At 34.8% G+C, this 17,705-nt stretch overlaps 1 protein-coding gene across 1 annotated transcript in view; it reads left to right on the forward strand.

Annotated features, from left to right (window-relative positions):
• kl-3 (dynein heavy chain 8, axonemal kl-3) overlaps window positions 1-17,705 on the forward strand; it is a 555,080-nt gene that overhangs the window by 76,732 nt on the left and 460,643 nt on the right. Inside the window, exons 11-13 of the mRNA XM_081731423.1 lie at window positions 806-1,080; window positions 8,716-8,929; window positions 14,211-14,732. Coding sequence (XP_081587549.1) covers window positions 806-1,080; window positions 8,716-8,929; window positions 14,211-14,732 — 1,011 coding nt within the window. The remainder of the gene's footprint in view (window positions 1-805; window positions 1,081-8,715; window positions 8,930-14,210; window positions 14,733-17,705) is intronic.

The raw sequence follows: 17,705 nt of genomic DNA on the forward strand, positions 1-17,705 counted from the left end.
CATTGGTATTGCTGCTGATGCGTTCACTGATATGCGCTGTCTCAAAATTGATTTTAACTAATTTAATTATTAAATTTTTCATAATTACTAAATTCTAAAATTTCACGACACAGCGATTGAAAACCACTGGTTTAGACTAATTAAAGAAATACGTTAAAGTAATGTATGTATGGTAAATCAGGGTTCCTACTGGTCAAGGAAGTCAGGGATAAATCAGGAAAAATGGTGCAGGTCAGGGAAAGTCAGGGAAATTTTATAATATATATATTTTCTAACATTAATTGTACCAATTTCAGCTTAGTCTGATTTCAACAATCACGCTCCATACTGTGATTTCAGCCATTAATAATCACAGTATGGAGCGTTGCTCAAATTTTTATGGGTGGTAAGTGAAATGTACGTATGAGCAATTGATTATTATTTGTTTCTATCGAATAAATGTTCTCATATATAAATATTTACCGTTATTTATTCCTTATTTATATGTCAACGTCATCCGACCCTGTCATGAAAGTCAGGGAATTTCCTGCCAAAGGTTAGGAAAAGTCAGGGAGAAGGGAGAGAAATAGATTTCTTCAGATCAGTAGGAGCCCTGTAAATGTAAGAAATTAAATAACTAATATAAACATTAAGTTATGAGTGATGATTTATATATAATTCAACGCACTGGGATGGAAAAAGAGTCGAAAAATGAATATATAAGCGTCATATACAAGATAAACATTAAATATCTGTTTTAGTTTCATATATATGAATATATTTATTAAGATAAGTTGTTCTTTAATATATATTTCTTCCTCTTCAGTTGATTGACGTTCTTCAGATTGTTTCTTCATACTCTATTTTGAGAAGCTCCCATATAGAAGGAATTGAAGTTTTTGCTAATCGGATTTCAAATCTAGTTAAAGCACTCTCTGGAAAGACCTATGATACCCTCGATCATAGGCGCGATTACTTCGATAAAGATTATGACATTTTTAAGAAGGGAATTGCAGACATTGAGAGGGATTTTCGTGATTTTGCTGACAAACGGATCAAACTTGCCCAGGAAACACTAGAGGCTATTAAATGGGTTGAAAGGTTAGCAATTTAAACTTAATTTTTATCTAATGTAAGAATTATTCGTATAAATTACCAAGTTGAGTGTAGAGTTAACGAATTGTTCTAAGTATAGAATGAATGTACATTATACTCTAGGGATACCACCTATCATTATTCTAGGGATACCAAGCTTTTGTATTATCAAGGGAAATTCATATTTGATTATTTTGACGCTCAAGTTGACACCAAGTTAGAATAATCACTTATATTCCTTAAAATCCTTCAAGAAATTGCATTATATTATTGTCGTCATCATCAATGAAAAACCTGAAACTCAAGACAACCACGTAGTATTTTACCTAATTTCATATAATATACAGACGGCTATCAAAGTAATGGAAACACCTCACGAAAATCCAACTTACCTGATCAATATAGCAGGACCATCAGTAGCCTGCAGAACAGCTTGCCAGGATGGAAACATCTACCTAGGTAAAGTATGAATTGATTTCCAGAAGAACGAATATTTCCATCCCTCATGCAGTACAGCTCTCAGTTTCATCATCGAAAATAACATGGGTTCCTTTCATCTTTTAACGTGAGTTCCCATCACTACAGCATGGCGCGTCCCCGGATCGCGGATCGAGGAGGAGGTCTCTAGGTATAGAGGCTAGCTGCGAATATATGGAATAAGCAGTTGCAGACAGATGACAAGGAGTGATAAAAAACAAAAGTTACTTGTTCAGAAACATTCACAGAAGCCTCGGACGAGTTACAGAAATGAAAGATGGACTTGGTTGGAATTCAGAAGTTCAGAAAGGAAAGAGAACAGTGTAATCCGGAAATTTTACGTTCTTTTACGAGGAAAGAAATAAAAATTACCAACTAGGAACAGGGTTTTTCGTTCACAAACGAATAATATGAAAAATTAAACGGGTTGAATTTGTTAATGACAGATTTTCTTTTATTACTCTTCAGGGTCGATGGTATGATATTATTGTTCTAAATGCCCATGCTCCAACAGCAGATAAGGATGACGATATAAAAGACAGTTCTTACGAAGAAGTAGAACGGGTATTTGATAAACTCCCGGATACCATACAAAAATTCTATTAGGAGATTTCAATGCTAAAGTAGGACGAGATGATATTTTTAAACTGGTTATAAGAAACAACAATCTGGTAAGGAAAGTAATGACAATGGCATTAGACTAATGAACTTTGCAACATCCAAGAATCTTATCATGAAGAGTATAAAATTCCTATATCGTGACGTTCATAAATATATCAGAAGCACATAATCAAATTCATCATGTTCCAGTAGATAGAAAAAGACAGTCTAGCATAATTGATGTTCTGTTGTTTAGACGAACTGACTGTAACACTGATCACTACCTGGTAGCAGCGATAATAAGAGAGAGGATATCGTTGAATAAAAACAATATTCAACACCTGAAAACGGAGATGTTTCATTTAAAGAAATTAAAAAGGGATCAAGCAAGAAAAGAATAGCATATAGAAATGTTAATTAGATTCTTGATTTTAGAAGGTTCAGAATGCACCAGTGTTGAGGATACTTGGGTTGATATTAGAGATAGCATTAAAATTTCAGCAACAGAAAAATTGGGGCACGCAGCAATAAATAGGAACAAACCATGATTCGATGAGGAATGCACTAAACTTGCAAAGAGAAAACAGGCAAAACTGCGTTGGTTACAAACTCCGAACAATATAACTACATAAATTTCATTGACATTAGGCAGGAAACTTTCAAAATAAAAAGTTTTAGAACAAACGCGATTTTTTTGAAAGCTAGAAGTAATGAACTTGAAGATAATAGTAAAAGCAAAAACAGTCGGAACATGTGTAAGGACATCAGCAAATTTAAGAAAGGCTATCAATCTCGCATTTATGTATTAAAGAAAGCCGACGAAACAATTATTACTGATACAGATAACATTTTAAGTAAATAAAAAGATTTCCATGACGATTTCCTTAACACGCAGCCAAAAACTAATGTTTGCGGAGAAAGGGAAATGCACACAGCGAAATCATATATTCCAGAGCCTAACCGAACAGAAAAAGAAATTGTTATAAGAAAATTATAGAAACACAAATCCCCGGATGTTGACGAAATTTGTTTTGTTTTAGAGACAAAATTGTGGCACAAGATACACAAACTCATTCTCCTTATCTAGAACAAGGAGGAATTGTCAAAAGAGGGGAAGAATTAATCATTGCTCATATTGACAAGAAAGGGGACAAAATTAATTGTAATAATTATCAAGGCATCTCCTTTTTGTCAATCCTATAAAATTCTCCCAAACATTCTGTTAGCAATATTGACCACATACGCGGATGAAATTATTGGATATTATCAGTGTGGATTTAGGCAAAATCGATGAACTATCGACCAAATATTTACTATTCGACAAATACTGGAAAAGAAATGGGAATACAAAGCTCCGTTACATCAAATGTTCATTGATTTTAGAAAGACCTAGGACTCGGTTAGGAGGGAAACATTGTACAACAATCTTATAGAATTTGGAATACCGAAAATGCTAGTCGGATTAATAAAGATGTATTCAAGTGAGTCCCAAACTAGAGTTCGACTAGGAAAATATTTATCCGCTAGCTTTCACGTTGAGGATGTTCTGAAACACAGAGACGCTTTGTCGTCATTATTATTTAACTTTGTTCTGGAATAAACTATAAAGAAACTCAAAGGTAGCAACCAGGGCCCAGAACTGCACGATATGCACCAGGTTATGGCGTATGATGATGATGTAAATCTGACAGGGGACGATAAGAGATCAATAGAATAAATGCAGAAGCTTTATTAAACACTTGCAGGCAAATAGGGTTAGAATTAAATAGAATTCCTTGTGAAGAGGATTCCTTGCTGCTGCTTGACTCGTGGAGTGGACAAACGCGTGAAAACATGCGAGAATTGTTACATGGGAAAAACATTCGTGCTGAACTCATATCCCCAAAGGCCACCAAATTTATTCAGCCTCTTGATATATACTTTTTTCGGTAGTATAACCTTTTAATTCGGAGACTTAAGGATTATTTCTTTTACATAAATTCATTGTTAGTGGTACACCGAAAAGGTTACATGACAGAATCTTCATAACTAAAATGCATTATGTTGTGTATCAGCAATTTTGTGCGCCAGTTCTAAAAGACATGCTTGGGTATGCATGGCAGAAATGTGGGTACATCAAAAGAGCAATAGTTGGCTCATTTGCAAATGCTATGGAGGCTATGTACGAGAACTATTAAACTTATGTTTCATCGTTCAGCAGTGTCTATTCCATCGCGCTTCGAAATAGCTATAATTTGTTGCAGTGCTGCTATTGCATTTTTCACTACAGGCATTTCAATTTAATTAATAATGTCTCTTCCTAGGCTCAAGAGCTGATTGGTATAGCGGGTATTGTACATAAAGTGACTACTACTGCGTTAGTTAAAACCCTGCAACTGCTCGCATGGCCGCATTTCACAATACAAATCTAACTCGCACTGTTTTTATATGTTCCTGTAGATAAGAGAGCTCTTAACTCTGAAGTAAAAACAGATATGTAAACTTTGGTTACGGAAATGGATTCAGGAGTAAATTCCAGTACTACTTGATATCCCACATGACCCCCTTACCATTTATCATATTTGACCACGATTCAAGATGACGATCATGCACTGGAAGTACCTCACATACAGATGCCCTATTCCGGTTTACAATGGTGAAGTCAGATCTTCCAAAAGCTTTTTCATTTTTGTTCCAAAAGGGTATTCTAGGACTTTGCCTATCGGATTTCAAGATGGCGTCGGTGTAGCAGCTCAACGATGCATTTGCGCATCGAGTGACTATTACTATGTTACTAATCAACTCGAACTGAATCTTGTCACTAATTTTAATCAAAATTCAACTCTCATGGTTTGACCTTCCTTGTCAATGAAGAGCGTAATCGATGCTAGTATTTACCATATAATCATACAGCAAACGTCATCTTTGAACGTTGCTAATAACTACAAGAAATAGAATGGCACTTAGGTTCTTTAGGTATGTATTCCCAATTTCATATACACACAAAATTTAGCAAAAACTGAATTTACCAAAAATTGACACTTAGCTCTTTAGAGCTAAATAATTATATATATATATATATATATATATATATATATATATATATATATAAAGAACTTAAGGGACCTTGTAAAAGCCTATACAAATGCTAGTAATGGTAGTAAACTAAATGTTAGTAGTAAGGTAAATATTACTAGGTAAATACTAGTAAAATAAATATTTTATGTCACATATTTCACTATGAGTCAATATATCTTGACACTAATGATTATTGACACTCACCTGTAGGACTGTACTTAACTTTGGTTTAGATTGTATACCCATATACCAAATTAAACTCTACCTTCTCTCTAGAATATTAACTTCCTAAAATATTTCAACTTCTGTTTTGATTTTTAATTGATGATGGGCGCAGTAGTCTCCTGAAATATCTAAAGAAAGTAATATTAAAGGCGCAATATAGGTAAGTACAATATTGTAATTACTGAAACAAATGTGAGACGTATCTTTACTAAGTAATATACCTGTTGATTGTTCATAATTTCCCGACATAGCAACCAAGAACGCCGCATTGGTAGGGACTGCACTGGAGCACTCTTTCCGTACTCTGATAATAATAGCTATTTCCTAAAAATGGATGTGCTTTCACTGGGAAGGGGATTACAACCAGGCAGATCATAATAAACTCTAATCAATAACACTTATTTTTTTCAATTGGCAGATGTCGTCACGTAGTAGTATAATCCTAACTCGGTTGCATATTGGGCGCTCATCTCATACATTCCTATTTAGTATGTACTACAAACCTTCCATATTGTGAAGACTATTTCACACTGAGTATTCGGTACATTCTTTTAGAAGATATTGCAGTCTTTAATGACCGTACTCTAACTGTTATTCGTGAGATTGGAATAGTTAACATTCTCTAAGATTTTTCTGTTATGTTACTATTTTCGAGTTATTTTACATTATATATATATATATATATATATATATATATATATATATCCTTTCCGTGATATATAGAATGTTACAAAAATGTGTCAGAATATTTTGAAAACAGATTTCTCACATCAAAATAACAAACAAGTGCATATGGACCTGTGCTCAAAAGTGGATAGTTTCGGAATTATAGGGTGCCGAAAACGTGAAACAAGTGAACTTTAAAAGTTCGTGACTCCACTACTATGGACCTATCGTAGTCGGTGCCATATCCAAATATACACGTTTGAAAATGCTTCAGTACTTGCACACTAATTTTTAGAGAGGTAGGTGAAGAGTGCTCAAGTACTCCCAAACAGCATCTCTAAAAATAATTGTGCATGTACCGGAGGTTCTGAAAAATAGATATTTGGATAGCTCACATACTGGTTCCTCAGTGATGTCTTGACCCGACTATAATCGATCGTATAGTAGTGGAACTATGGACCTTTGAAATTCATTTTTTTTTCACGTTTTCGGCATACTATAACTACGAAACCATTCACTTCCGACCACAGGTTCATACGAACTTTTTCCCCTTATTTTGATGTCAGGAATCTATTCCCAAAATATTGTGACAAATTTTTGCAACACCTGGTATATATATATATATAGGGTGGCCCATTTTAATCTTTCCACGGAAATACCATGGGGCAAATCGAATGGTGATGTCACGCTGCTTCCCAGAGCCGCTCTTCAAGGGAGCCCTGGGCTCAACTTTAAAATTTTAAATGGAAACATGGGCGAGTGACACCTCGTTCGAAAGATCTTTAGAAAGTAAAAAGCGATGTGGCAAAAGATTTTTCATATCGGTCACCGTATTCAAAATAGCCGCCAAGATATGTTACCTGTATCAGTAAACGTCCAGTAGCACTAATACGAAAACGATTGAACATAAATGAACCAAACTAAAACTAAAATAGGAAAGCCATGGGGCAAATCGAATGATGCTGTCACGGTGCTCTCCCCCAGGGCTACCTTTCATGGGGGCCCAGGCCCAACTTAGAAATTTTAAACAAAAATATGGTTCAAGTGATACCTCGTTCGATAGATCTTCATACACTAAACAGCGTTGTTGCAAAAGATATTCATATGGGGTCACCGTTTTCAAAATGGCCGCCAAGACATGGTGCCTTTATCAGATAAAACATCCAGTATCACTAATATGAAAACGGTTGGATATAAATGAACAGGTAAAACTCGTATAGGAAATCACAGAGGGTATTTATCATTCCACGCCTCGAGAATATTCCAACGGAGAAAAAGATTATTAAAGTATAAGTGACATAATGCTAAAGAGGAAACCTAATTCTTAGAAAATTACTTTTCCGATCTCCCTCCGTAAGTGGGTTAAGCGGGAATAAATGTTAAAATCTCAAATGAGAACCCACTTTTAGTTGCAAAAGGTATGGTTTGTCTGAAACACTTGAATGTACAAGTGACTAGTACTGTAATGAACCAATATTTTGCAGACGACTTTTGAGCAAAACCAACGTTTGTGCATATTGTTCTAAAATTGCATTGTTCGAGAAATTGGTTTCGCATTTCAGTTGATTCATTTTTGCACAAATCATTGCCTGCAATCAAAATGGAAGGTACCATTTAACAAGAATTTTACCTACTTTTTTTCCATTGCAGACATCATCTATCTCTTATAAAAACACATTTCAGATAATTTTGTTGTGTATACACAATTTGCAAAAACCAAGATTCTCGTTTGCAATTTCATCTTTCCTTCCCGTTCCGCTTCACCCACTTGGACGTTGGAACGATGATTTTCTAGAAATTAGATTTCCTCTTTTGCATTATGGCACTTTTACTATAACCATCTTCTCCTCTGTTGCAACATTTTCGAGCCATGGAATGATAAATACCCTCTGTGATTTCCTATAGGAGTTTTATTGTGTTCATCCGGTATTATCTTCAACTGTTTTCATATTAGTGATACTGGACGTTTTATCTGATACAGATAACATATCTTGTCGGGCATTTTGAATACGGTGACCGATATGAAAAATCTATTGCCACATCGTTGTATAGTTTCTAAAGATCTATCGAACGAGGTGTCACTCGCTCCATGTTTCTATTTAAAATTTTAAAGTTGGGCCCGGGCCCCCTTGAAGAGCGGCCCTGGGGAACACCATGACATCACAATTCGATTTGCCCCATGGTATTTCCTATTTAAGTTTTTGTTCAGTTCACGAGATATTTCCGTGGAAAGATTAAAATGGGCCACCCTGTATATTTACACACACACACACACACACACACACACACATATATATATATATATATATATATATATATATATATATATATATATATATATATATATATATATAGATAGATAGATAGATAGATAGATAGATAGATAGATAGATAGATAGATAGATAGATAGATGTGTGTGTGTGTGTGTGTGTGTCTTATTTTGTTGAAGTTATGCATGGATTACACTTTTAAAGAAAATTTCATTTTTTAATGTGCAGTTTGCATCTGTCATTGCCCGTATCATGACAGGGCCAATACTGTCGCTACCGACTTTCTCATTAAACCACTTTTTTTGTCTCTAATGTCATTTTTAATTTTAATTGTTTTAATTACAGATTTGAGAAGCTGAAAGTTAAGTCTATCAACATCAACCAAAAGTTTATAGAATTATTTGAAGAATTTAACAACGAGCTAATGAGAGTTCGTAATACATACAATGAAAACAAGCCTTACCCCGTTCTACATTTTAACGCATTACCCGTGTCCGGAAGAATTATGTGGGTAAGACAACTTTATTCCAGAATGGAGGAACCGATGATGTTACTTAAGGTATGAAACTGGAGCTACGGTTATTATCCTAAATATTTATTATATAAAAGATTTCTTGAAAGTTAGAGAACACAATTTATATAGCATATACAGGGTGACTGGTAATTCGATGCACTTTTTCCAAGGGGATATTCTACAAGTACTTTGGAACATTTTCACTATATGAACCGGGGGTCACAAATCAATAGTTTCTGAGTAATTGGCACATGTGTGATTTCTTTGAAATTTGCCTTCCAACGAAAGATGCCCAAGAAAGTTTTACCCTGACCCACTTCCACATATCGTAGAGCGACGAAATTTTACATGTTCAATCCTGCGTACCTACGTAGATGATGTAGTAATGTACAGCTCGTAACTGTGTACCATTGCTGTGTTATAGGTCCGAACGTGAAGTAATGTGTGGTGGTTCAAAATACATTACTGGACCTCAGAAAGCAGTGTGGCAACATCGCAGAACTACTTACCCTTAGGAAGTGATTGCATGGTTGGGAAGAGGTGGAATGAAGATGGTGTGTGCTCAAAAGAAAACGCAATCTATGACGGATTTCATACCCAGGGTCGTGCATATGTCTGACCAACATTCGAGTAGTGAACGGGTGCGTTGTTTTCCAAGAGGCGGATATCTTTCTTCAGCATGCCGCGCTCTGAGATCTCACAGAATCCGGCAACACACGCAGCAGAGAGGTATAATATATCCTGGTAATTGTGATACCCTTTGCCTGGAAAACAAGTAGTAATACCCTATACTGATCCAAATAAACATGATCATCACTTTGGTCGCTCAGAGTCGAACAAGGACTTCCTTTGGTGGTGGTACGTCGGCACGTTGTCATTGGTTTGACTACGTTTTTCCTGGTTGTCTTCATTCCCACCAGACGAAGGCCTGGATGGTACCTTCTAGAAGGCCAGGGACAGTTTCTTCCCAAACCTTGACACACCTACAAGACCGATGTGACCCACGAAGGTCCGAACCCTTCCGTGAGTCATTCGTTTGCACAAGTAAATAAATAAATGAAGAAAGAAAGAAAGAAAAAATATATCAATCGAATACATCGCTTTAATAACTCAAATCAAAATTACGACCATTACCGTACCAATTGCTAAAAATGACAACCCAATGTTATAAACTGTCTACAAAGGTAAAAATTTAAAAATTGGAAAGTCATAACAAAGTAACACATTTAGCTCTGTAGCACTAACAAAAGCTTGTAAAAATTATTTATTTATTTATTTATGCAAGGAAATGACAGGGAAGGATTCGGACTTCCAACTCCCGGGTCATATCGGTCTTGTAGGTATGTCTAGGATTTAGGAAGGAACTGGCCCTGGCCTTCTAGAACAGCGTTTCCCAACCTTTTTCAACTTGCGGCACACTTCAGGGTAACTTGAATTCTCGTGGCACACATATTATTATTATTATTATTATTATTATTATTATTATTATTATTATTATTATTATTATTTGAAAATATAAAATACTGTGGTATTTTTTTCTGATTACTGACATCCTTCTCACAGGGAAGAAAGCTTGATCACTGTTTTTTTCCCCCGTGGTAAATCATTATGCATATTTTTCATTTTAATTTAAAAATAGAAAACAATTGCAATCAGATATAGGACTCAAGTTGTTAAAAATACACTTTCTTTTTTGAAAACTGTATCCAACCTTTCATTATGAAGGAGGATCACTAAATAACGAACGAACAAACAAATCTCTTTACTTTTAAAACACAAATGTAGGTAATTCGTATACATGTTTACTTTGCCGGAAGTATTGAATAATATTTTAAAATTTCAAGTTACGAAATGGTCGGCGACAGTAAAGAAGCAATAATTGTCATAACAATAATAACAAATACCTTTTTTTCAAAATTAGAAATGCACAGAAGAATGTTCTACAGAAAATTAAAAATGTTCTACAGAAAAGTAACACAGTATGTAACTTTAAATTTTAGATTCATAGTAGTAATGTAAAATACAAATATACCGTTACCTATTTCTCTATGTCTTGCAATTTGATTGCTATAGAATTAATAATTTTGTTTTGATTTCCTCGCGGCACACCGGCGACCCATTCGCGGCACACCGGTTGGAAAACTGTTCTAGCAGGTACCATTCGGGTCTTCGCCTGGTGGGAATGAAGACAACCAGGGAAAACGTAGTCAAACCAATGACAACGTGCCGACGTACCACCACCAAAGGAAGTCCTTGTTCAATTATGAGCGACCAAAGTGATAATCACGTTTATTTGGGATCAGCATAGGGTATTACTGCTTGATTTCTAGGCGAAGGGTACCACAATTACCAGAATGTACTATGCCTCACTGCTGCGTCAGAACGTGACATGCTGAAGAAAGGTGTCCGCCTCTTAGAAAACAACGCACCCGTTCACTGCTCGAATGTTGGTCAGATATTTATACACGACCCTGGGTATGAAATCCGTCAGATCGCGTTTTCTCTTGAACACACACCATCTTCATTCCACCCCTTCCCAACCATGCAGTTACTTCCTAGGGATAAGTACTGCTGCGCCGCTGACTTGTGAGCATCGCTCGTCAATATAAAGTAACTTACAAATCTTCTATGTTCATTAAAGCATTTTCTCATTAAATGAGTTTCACCAAAGAAGTCACATTGAAGATAGAATCCATGTCCATCGGGCTAAGTTTCAGTAAATTTAGGCCTATTTAAATTGCTTTATCCTTTTTAAAAGTACATTTCATTAACCTTTCTAAGAGGTAGTTCATGTTAGCCTCTAATTTTCTTAGTTTTCCCACTGGATTAATTTTCAGAAAGTTAAAATCTGTCTAAGTTCTTTATTCTTACTGGTATCCGAAAAAGGTTTGCATCGAGTATCATTAAAATTCTTAGAACCGCTGCTAAGATCTAAATGATTCCGATTTGTTTCTTAATAGTGTCAACCTGGGTTGTTACTCCTTTAAAACCTGAGTGGAATGTAGCCTTAATTTAGGTAGAGCGAATTTGAGCGAACCCAGATTGGTACATCCTAAATTACCTTATCTTGCTAATGTTTTTAAGAACGCACCTATAATGTGCTTTCAACATAGAGCTTGAGGCTTCTCCGCCACTGTTTTGAGACGGCAAAACAGAACCGTAGATTAAATAAAAGAGACTTATTATCATAAGAGATGACATGTATTCTGTTTAGAATTTAGTGTGTGAAGTGTGTGTTTGTGTAGCGAAATATTAGTTATGTAAATTTAGGTGAGTGATCAATTCTCAATGTATAAGTAGGAAAGGTTAACTGGTTCATACCTGCAACTTGATGACTTCTGACCTCCAAATTTACGAAAGATCCACTCTGTGTAATTCTGCAGTCTGGAGTATTTCGGCACCAAATCCAGCTTACAAATGGTCAGCGACACGATCGTTAAGTTATTCTTGGAGTTCCAATATCTCGCTAATGCTCGACAATAACTGTTATCGCTGTTCAGTATCCTTTCTGTTGACTGTCAACGAACTCCTCACGTCTCACTCCTTCACTGACTCTTGACCAAAAAGACTGGATTATTTATACAACCGAAGATGCTTGCATTACAGCACATGGCTTTCAAAATTCGGGTCAAAACCATACACGTGCATATGAGATTTCTCTGAAGAAAGCTGCATTATCCAATTCCTCTTAAAATGGAGCGTCATGTCTGCATTTACATAACTTACATAACGCTGTCCGATGCAATGTGTTGCTGTGAAACATAAAATTACAAAAATGCTTACAATCACATAGACAATTTACATCATTTACATTCGCAGTCTATGTTTTCAAACATTACACATACCATAACCAAAACAAATAATCTTCGAGAATTATTACAATTTAAGATTAAAATGAACAATGTTTTAAATTAATAAAATGAATTATTAAGATCCCTTGACAATAGAATGAACTTTAGTAAAATCGTTTTTCGTTTCCGAGATGGGTTTCAGAAAATTTTCATCAAAATGTTTAGATATTTTTTAGATAAAGTTTACAAGTAAGTAAGAATTTGTCGTATTTCGTCGCATGAAAACCAGAGGAACGTAACCCCATTTTCGTAGGTTTACAGGGGAGAGGACAAAAATATTATTTTCTTAGAAAGATGTGTTTTTAATAAGATGGTAATTGAGCTACATTACAACAGATGACCGACAAGGATAACAGATGGCGTTTCGTTCCATTTACACCAAGTGGGGCTTTCAAAATTATGTCCAAACATGAAGAAAATGAAAACAGCATTTTTGGAGTTATGTTCCTCTGGTTCTCATGCGACGATTAGATAATATATATAGGCTAGTAATTAAGTTATTTTCAGGATCATATTATAGTTTATAGTGTCTAATACGTTTTATTATCTGTTGCTTCACCTCTTCTGCTACCAACGATTGCTCCATTGCATCTATATCAGCAACTATTTCAACTGTGTGAAATGTTTAAAAAATGAAGCTACATATTTTACAATATTCTGTTTTAGTAAATCATAAAGTCACTCTCAAATGTGATGAAAATACTATACAAAACAAAGGTTAACTGTTGGAATTAGAGTTTATTTTACCAGTTTGTACCTAGCTTTTCCATCACACTTGAAATGTGGAAATTGGTGCTAAATCGCTAAATATTATAACTTTTGTGCATTCTACTGTTAGTGTGTGTGTTGTGGAAGGACATCACTTAGCTTAATTCCAAAATAACTTTCTTGAACAGAGTGTCTATACTGTCACGAAAGTCACGAAACTCATGGAAAAGTCACGAAATCAGAAAAGGTAATGAAAGTCAAGGAAAAGTAACGAAATTTAGCTTTTCGGTCAGAATTTTTTTATCTGTACAAATATAAGTAGAGACTGGAAAATTTTGTTCTATGAAACGTCAAAATTCACCGTCAAAAATGTCCATAGTCAGCTTTAGACGCTACCAAACTACAAGCAAAGTACACTTCTATCGCATGCATGAAAATTCGGCCTAATTCGCTCCCAAATTCGCGAATATATGTACATCATGTGTATTTAGATATGTAATTTTAAGATTAATGGATTTGTAAGTGTTTGCCGAACAAAACAGACATTTGGCTATCCAGTGGATATATTGAATAGACAGTGAATACAGATGTAAGATAAAGATAAATGCTAAAGAATATAGGTACTGTTATTAGTTTTTGAATATTACGAAATTTTATGATTTGGTAAAGCACGGAAAAGTCACGAAATTTCCTTTTGGAATTTTAGTAGACATCCTGTTAAAACTTTTTTCTTTCGATATTTTAAAATGTATTTATTATATTCACAGGATCGTCCCGACGTTATAACAGCAAAAGAAGCAAGGCACCCTATTAAAGTATATAACAGCTTAGCTGAGGTCTTGGTTCATTATGAGTTATTATATTACAACGCTTGGTGTAAACAAGTATTTAAAGTACAGAGATGTCTTCAGGCACCAGTGTTAGTAAGACATAGAGTAACTAAAGTTCCTGTCGTAAATTTTGATCCTTATATATTTGAAATTGTTCGTGAGGTGGAAATGATGTGGAGCTTACAGCTAGAAGTACCAGCTTTAGCACAGATTGTCACATTTTGCAAAAACAAAATATTTAATGCATATGAAAGCATCAAATGCCTAAATGAACGAATCATCGAACTCAGAAATTGCATACCAGATATGCTTATCCCACTAATGCGATCTCAACAGTATAAGCTCGACAGATGTATTGAACCAGGCTTTACCGTGATAACATGGACATCATTGAAAATGGAGGACTTTTGTGATACCATCCGGCAGATATCTTCAGAAGTTGATGTATTCAGTAAAGAGGTGAGTTATTTTGTATTCTTTCACTTACACATAATCACAGATATCACAATCTGGGATTCAGCATCACCATGGAGGACCAAACCTCTCAATATTCCAAACTACATTAAGGTATCATTATTACCTTTTCTAAAAATACATATATGGGATTACGAAACAATGTACGATAGGGGCAAAGTTCAAGACAACTCTTTAAGTTTCCCCCAAATTTATTAGTATGTGTGCTTTCCAGAGGAAAACATCTACATTCAAGCATGTTTGTTGATATAATCAATTGTTTCATACAATACAAACATTGTAGGTTACTTTGTACAGTAGAAATGTTACCCCACAAAACTAAATGATGGGTAAAATGAGCAAGATATTTTAAATTTTCACAGTGAAACTTGTTCAGATCAAGATTTTAATTATTTTGTTAACAAGGTTTTTTATTATTATTATTATTTATCTCTCTTAGTGGAGTTTAATAGGTCACGACTTTCAATTGCCATGACAATGATACAAAAGTATAATTTATTATGAGTCGACTGACATTATCAACTCTGTTGCAGACATATGATGAAGCTAGCATTAGTGCAATGGAAAATTCATTGAAAGTAAATCTATGTTTTAAACAATAATAACGTATTAAATGTGACTACGAATTCAGTACATATTTTAAAATATTTGAGAGAGTTAATTAAGAATTTTATTTTGACATACACCAGTGCTTGTATCGCTTTAAGTATTTGCCGCCCTTCTATCCTACGCATAAGTATTCAATAGTCTTGAGAGCAAACATCATGAGAAAGCTTCAGTACAAGAGGAATTAATCACATTTTTAGCCTCCATAACAGCAAACTATACAGTATTTATATTATAGATTTATGTACCGAGTTATATACTTGATTTGTGAAATAACAAAGAAGTATATTAGTAATTCAATCTGAACTGGGTGATAATGTACGAAGTTTAACCCTAAAAATTAGGTTAAAAAGGTTGTATTTTTCCGTAAAATGGATTGGAAACACTTTTGTTTCCATATTGGGGAGAAATTACTGAGTATATTAAAATGTTTTCATTTGAAACGAAGAATCAGTAGTAGTAGTAGTGTTTTGGTTACTAGTAAAGCTATTTTTAGAAATCAACAAGAACTTAAATGAAAATTGTTGTAGACTTCTTTATTTTTTGCTTGGTCAGAAAAGAAAGAAAGTTGTTTTACATTCACTTCTGAAATTATAATAAATGAAACAATAACTTGAGATATCATATAGTTTTGACACAATACGAGATATTTGTATTCTAGTGACGCAATCCGATGTTTTTCCTTGTTTCCTTTGTTAACACACTATTTCTTTCTATTGAAGTATGCATAAAATACCCTGTTCTGTCGGCATGTTATATTACGCAATTTGTAAAAAATGTTCTGTCTAACATTTTACTATTTACTTACTAGGCCTATTGAGAAACAGAAGGTGGAAGGTATTTTTGTTCTAACGAATTGACAATAATACTATTTAAGTTGACTTATGTCTAAAAGTTTATTTTTACTCTGGCTTTTTTTTTTGTGTGTGTGTGTGTTTGTGTGTGTGTGGTGATGATGGGGGGTTGTTTTGGTTTCATTTGAAATGGGAAGCTGCAGAAAAAAGAATGGGAAACATCTTGAAAATTTTTCCATAAATCAAACGTACAAGATTTGGAAACAGTTGCACAACACTGCAGCACTCCAAGTTGAGATGCCGTATGTCTCTGCTATGTGCCCGGACAATCACTCGCCAGTCTCCCAAAATGATATGTACTTTTGTCATCATTTCTGACGTGATGGCAGTTGCATGTAGGCCACCACCAGTGGCGTATTTAGGGGGAGCTTCCGGGCTTAAGCCCTCCCCGAAAATGTCTTTACTATATTAAAGCAAATGAAATATCTTACAGAATTTTAACATGTCCAGGAAGAAAGTTACCAAGGCCACCCCTCCCCGAAACAAAATCGTAAATACGCCGCTGGCCACCACCACCGTTCTCATTTTCACAAGTCTTCGATCACATTTAAATTCACAGCATCATCATTTCACTAAGTGATACGAGGCACTAGAGTCCTGAATATTCCCAACATATCAGGCTGGATGTCTTTGTGTGTTAGATGTGTCTTCATTAAATATTTTACCACTGTTTGGAGTTCTGTTTTTTTATTATTTATTTTTAATTTTTCCAAGCGGGCTACATTTCTTGTTGATCAACAACCCGTAAAGAAAAGAAAACTTGATGTAAATTCTTTAAACTTTGTGAATATCAATCTAGAAGATATATATGATATTATGCGTAAAATTACAAGTGTCTGCCATATCTAGAAAGGAGTCAGGGACGGAATAAGTCGAACCTCCCTCGTATGTGTGCTATACCATACGAAAACGTAGGCTATTGGTGTTCGAAAGATATATAACTTTAATCACTGCAGAAATTTCCATTTGAATTGCAGGTGTTTAAATTAAAAAAAAAAAACAATTTCTGTAAAAATCCTGCATAATGAAAAAGCGTTGCGTTGTAACAAATGTAAGTTGATAAACAATTTCTATAGAGGTTCAAGATTGCAAATTCATATAGTTTCAGGACTTTTTGTATGATATATTGATATGGTAAATGTTTATTTTGTCATAAGATGTTTTTTAAGGGGAGATTTTTAAAATCTGGAACCTTCCTCGCTGTGCGTACACCACTGGGTTTATATTCTTAAATAGTTTACGTGTCATGTATTGATGTTCGTTCTTCCATGAAACCCCAATAGATTGCAGTATACGAACACCGTGGGTTCTATTTTCACATTCTGATCAATGATTATTGTTAATAAAGCCGATATATGAACCATTTTGAAAATACTAAGCTTCACGTTTCAAAGACTAAACAATTCGTTGTATCTTTACTGCAACCGTTAAGTCCTTCTATCCTTCACTTCACTCACTAACATTTCATCCTTGTCTGTGTATCTGCAAGTACGCAACA

Source organism: Thermobia domestica, chromosome 11 (assembly GCF_964235325.1).
Source record: "Thermobia domestica chromosome 11, izTheDome1.hap1.1, whole genome shotgun sequence".
NCBI classification, from domain to species: domain Eukaryota; kingdom Metazoa; phylum Arthropoda; class Insecta; order Zygentoma; family Lepismatidae; genus Thermobia; species Thermobia domestica.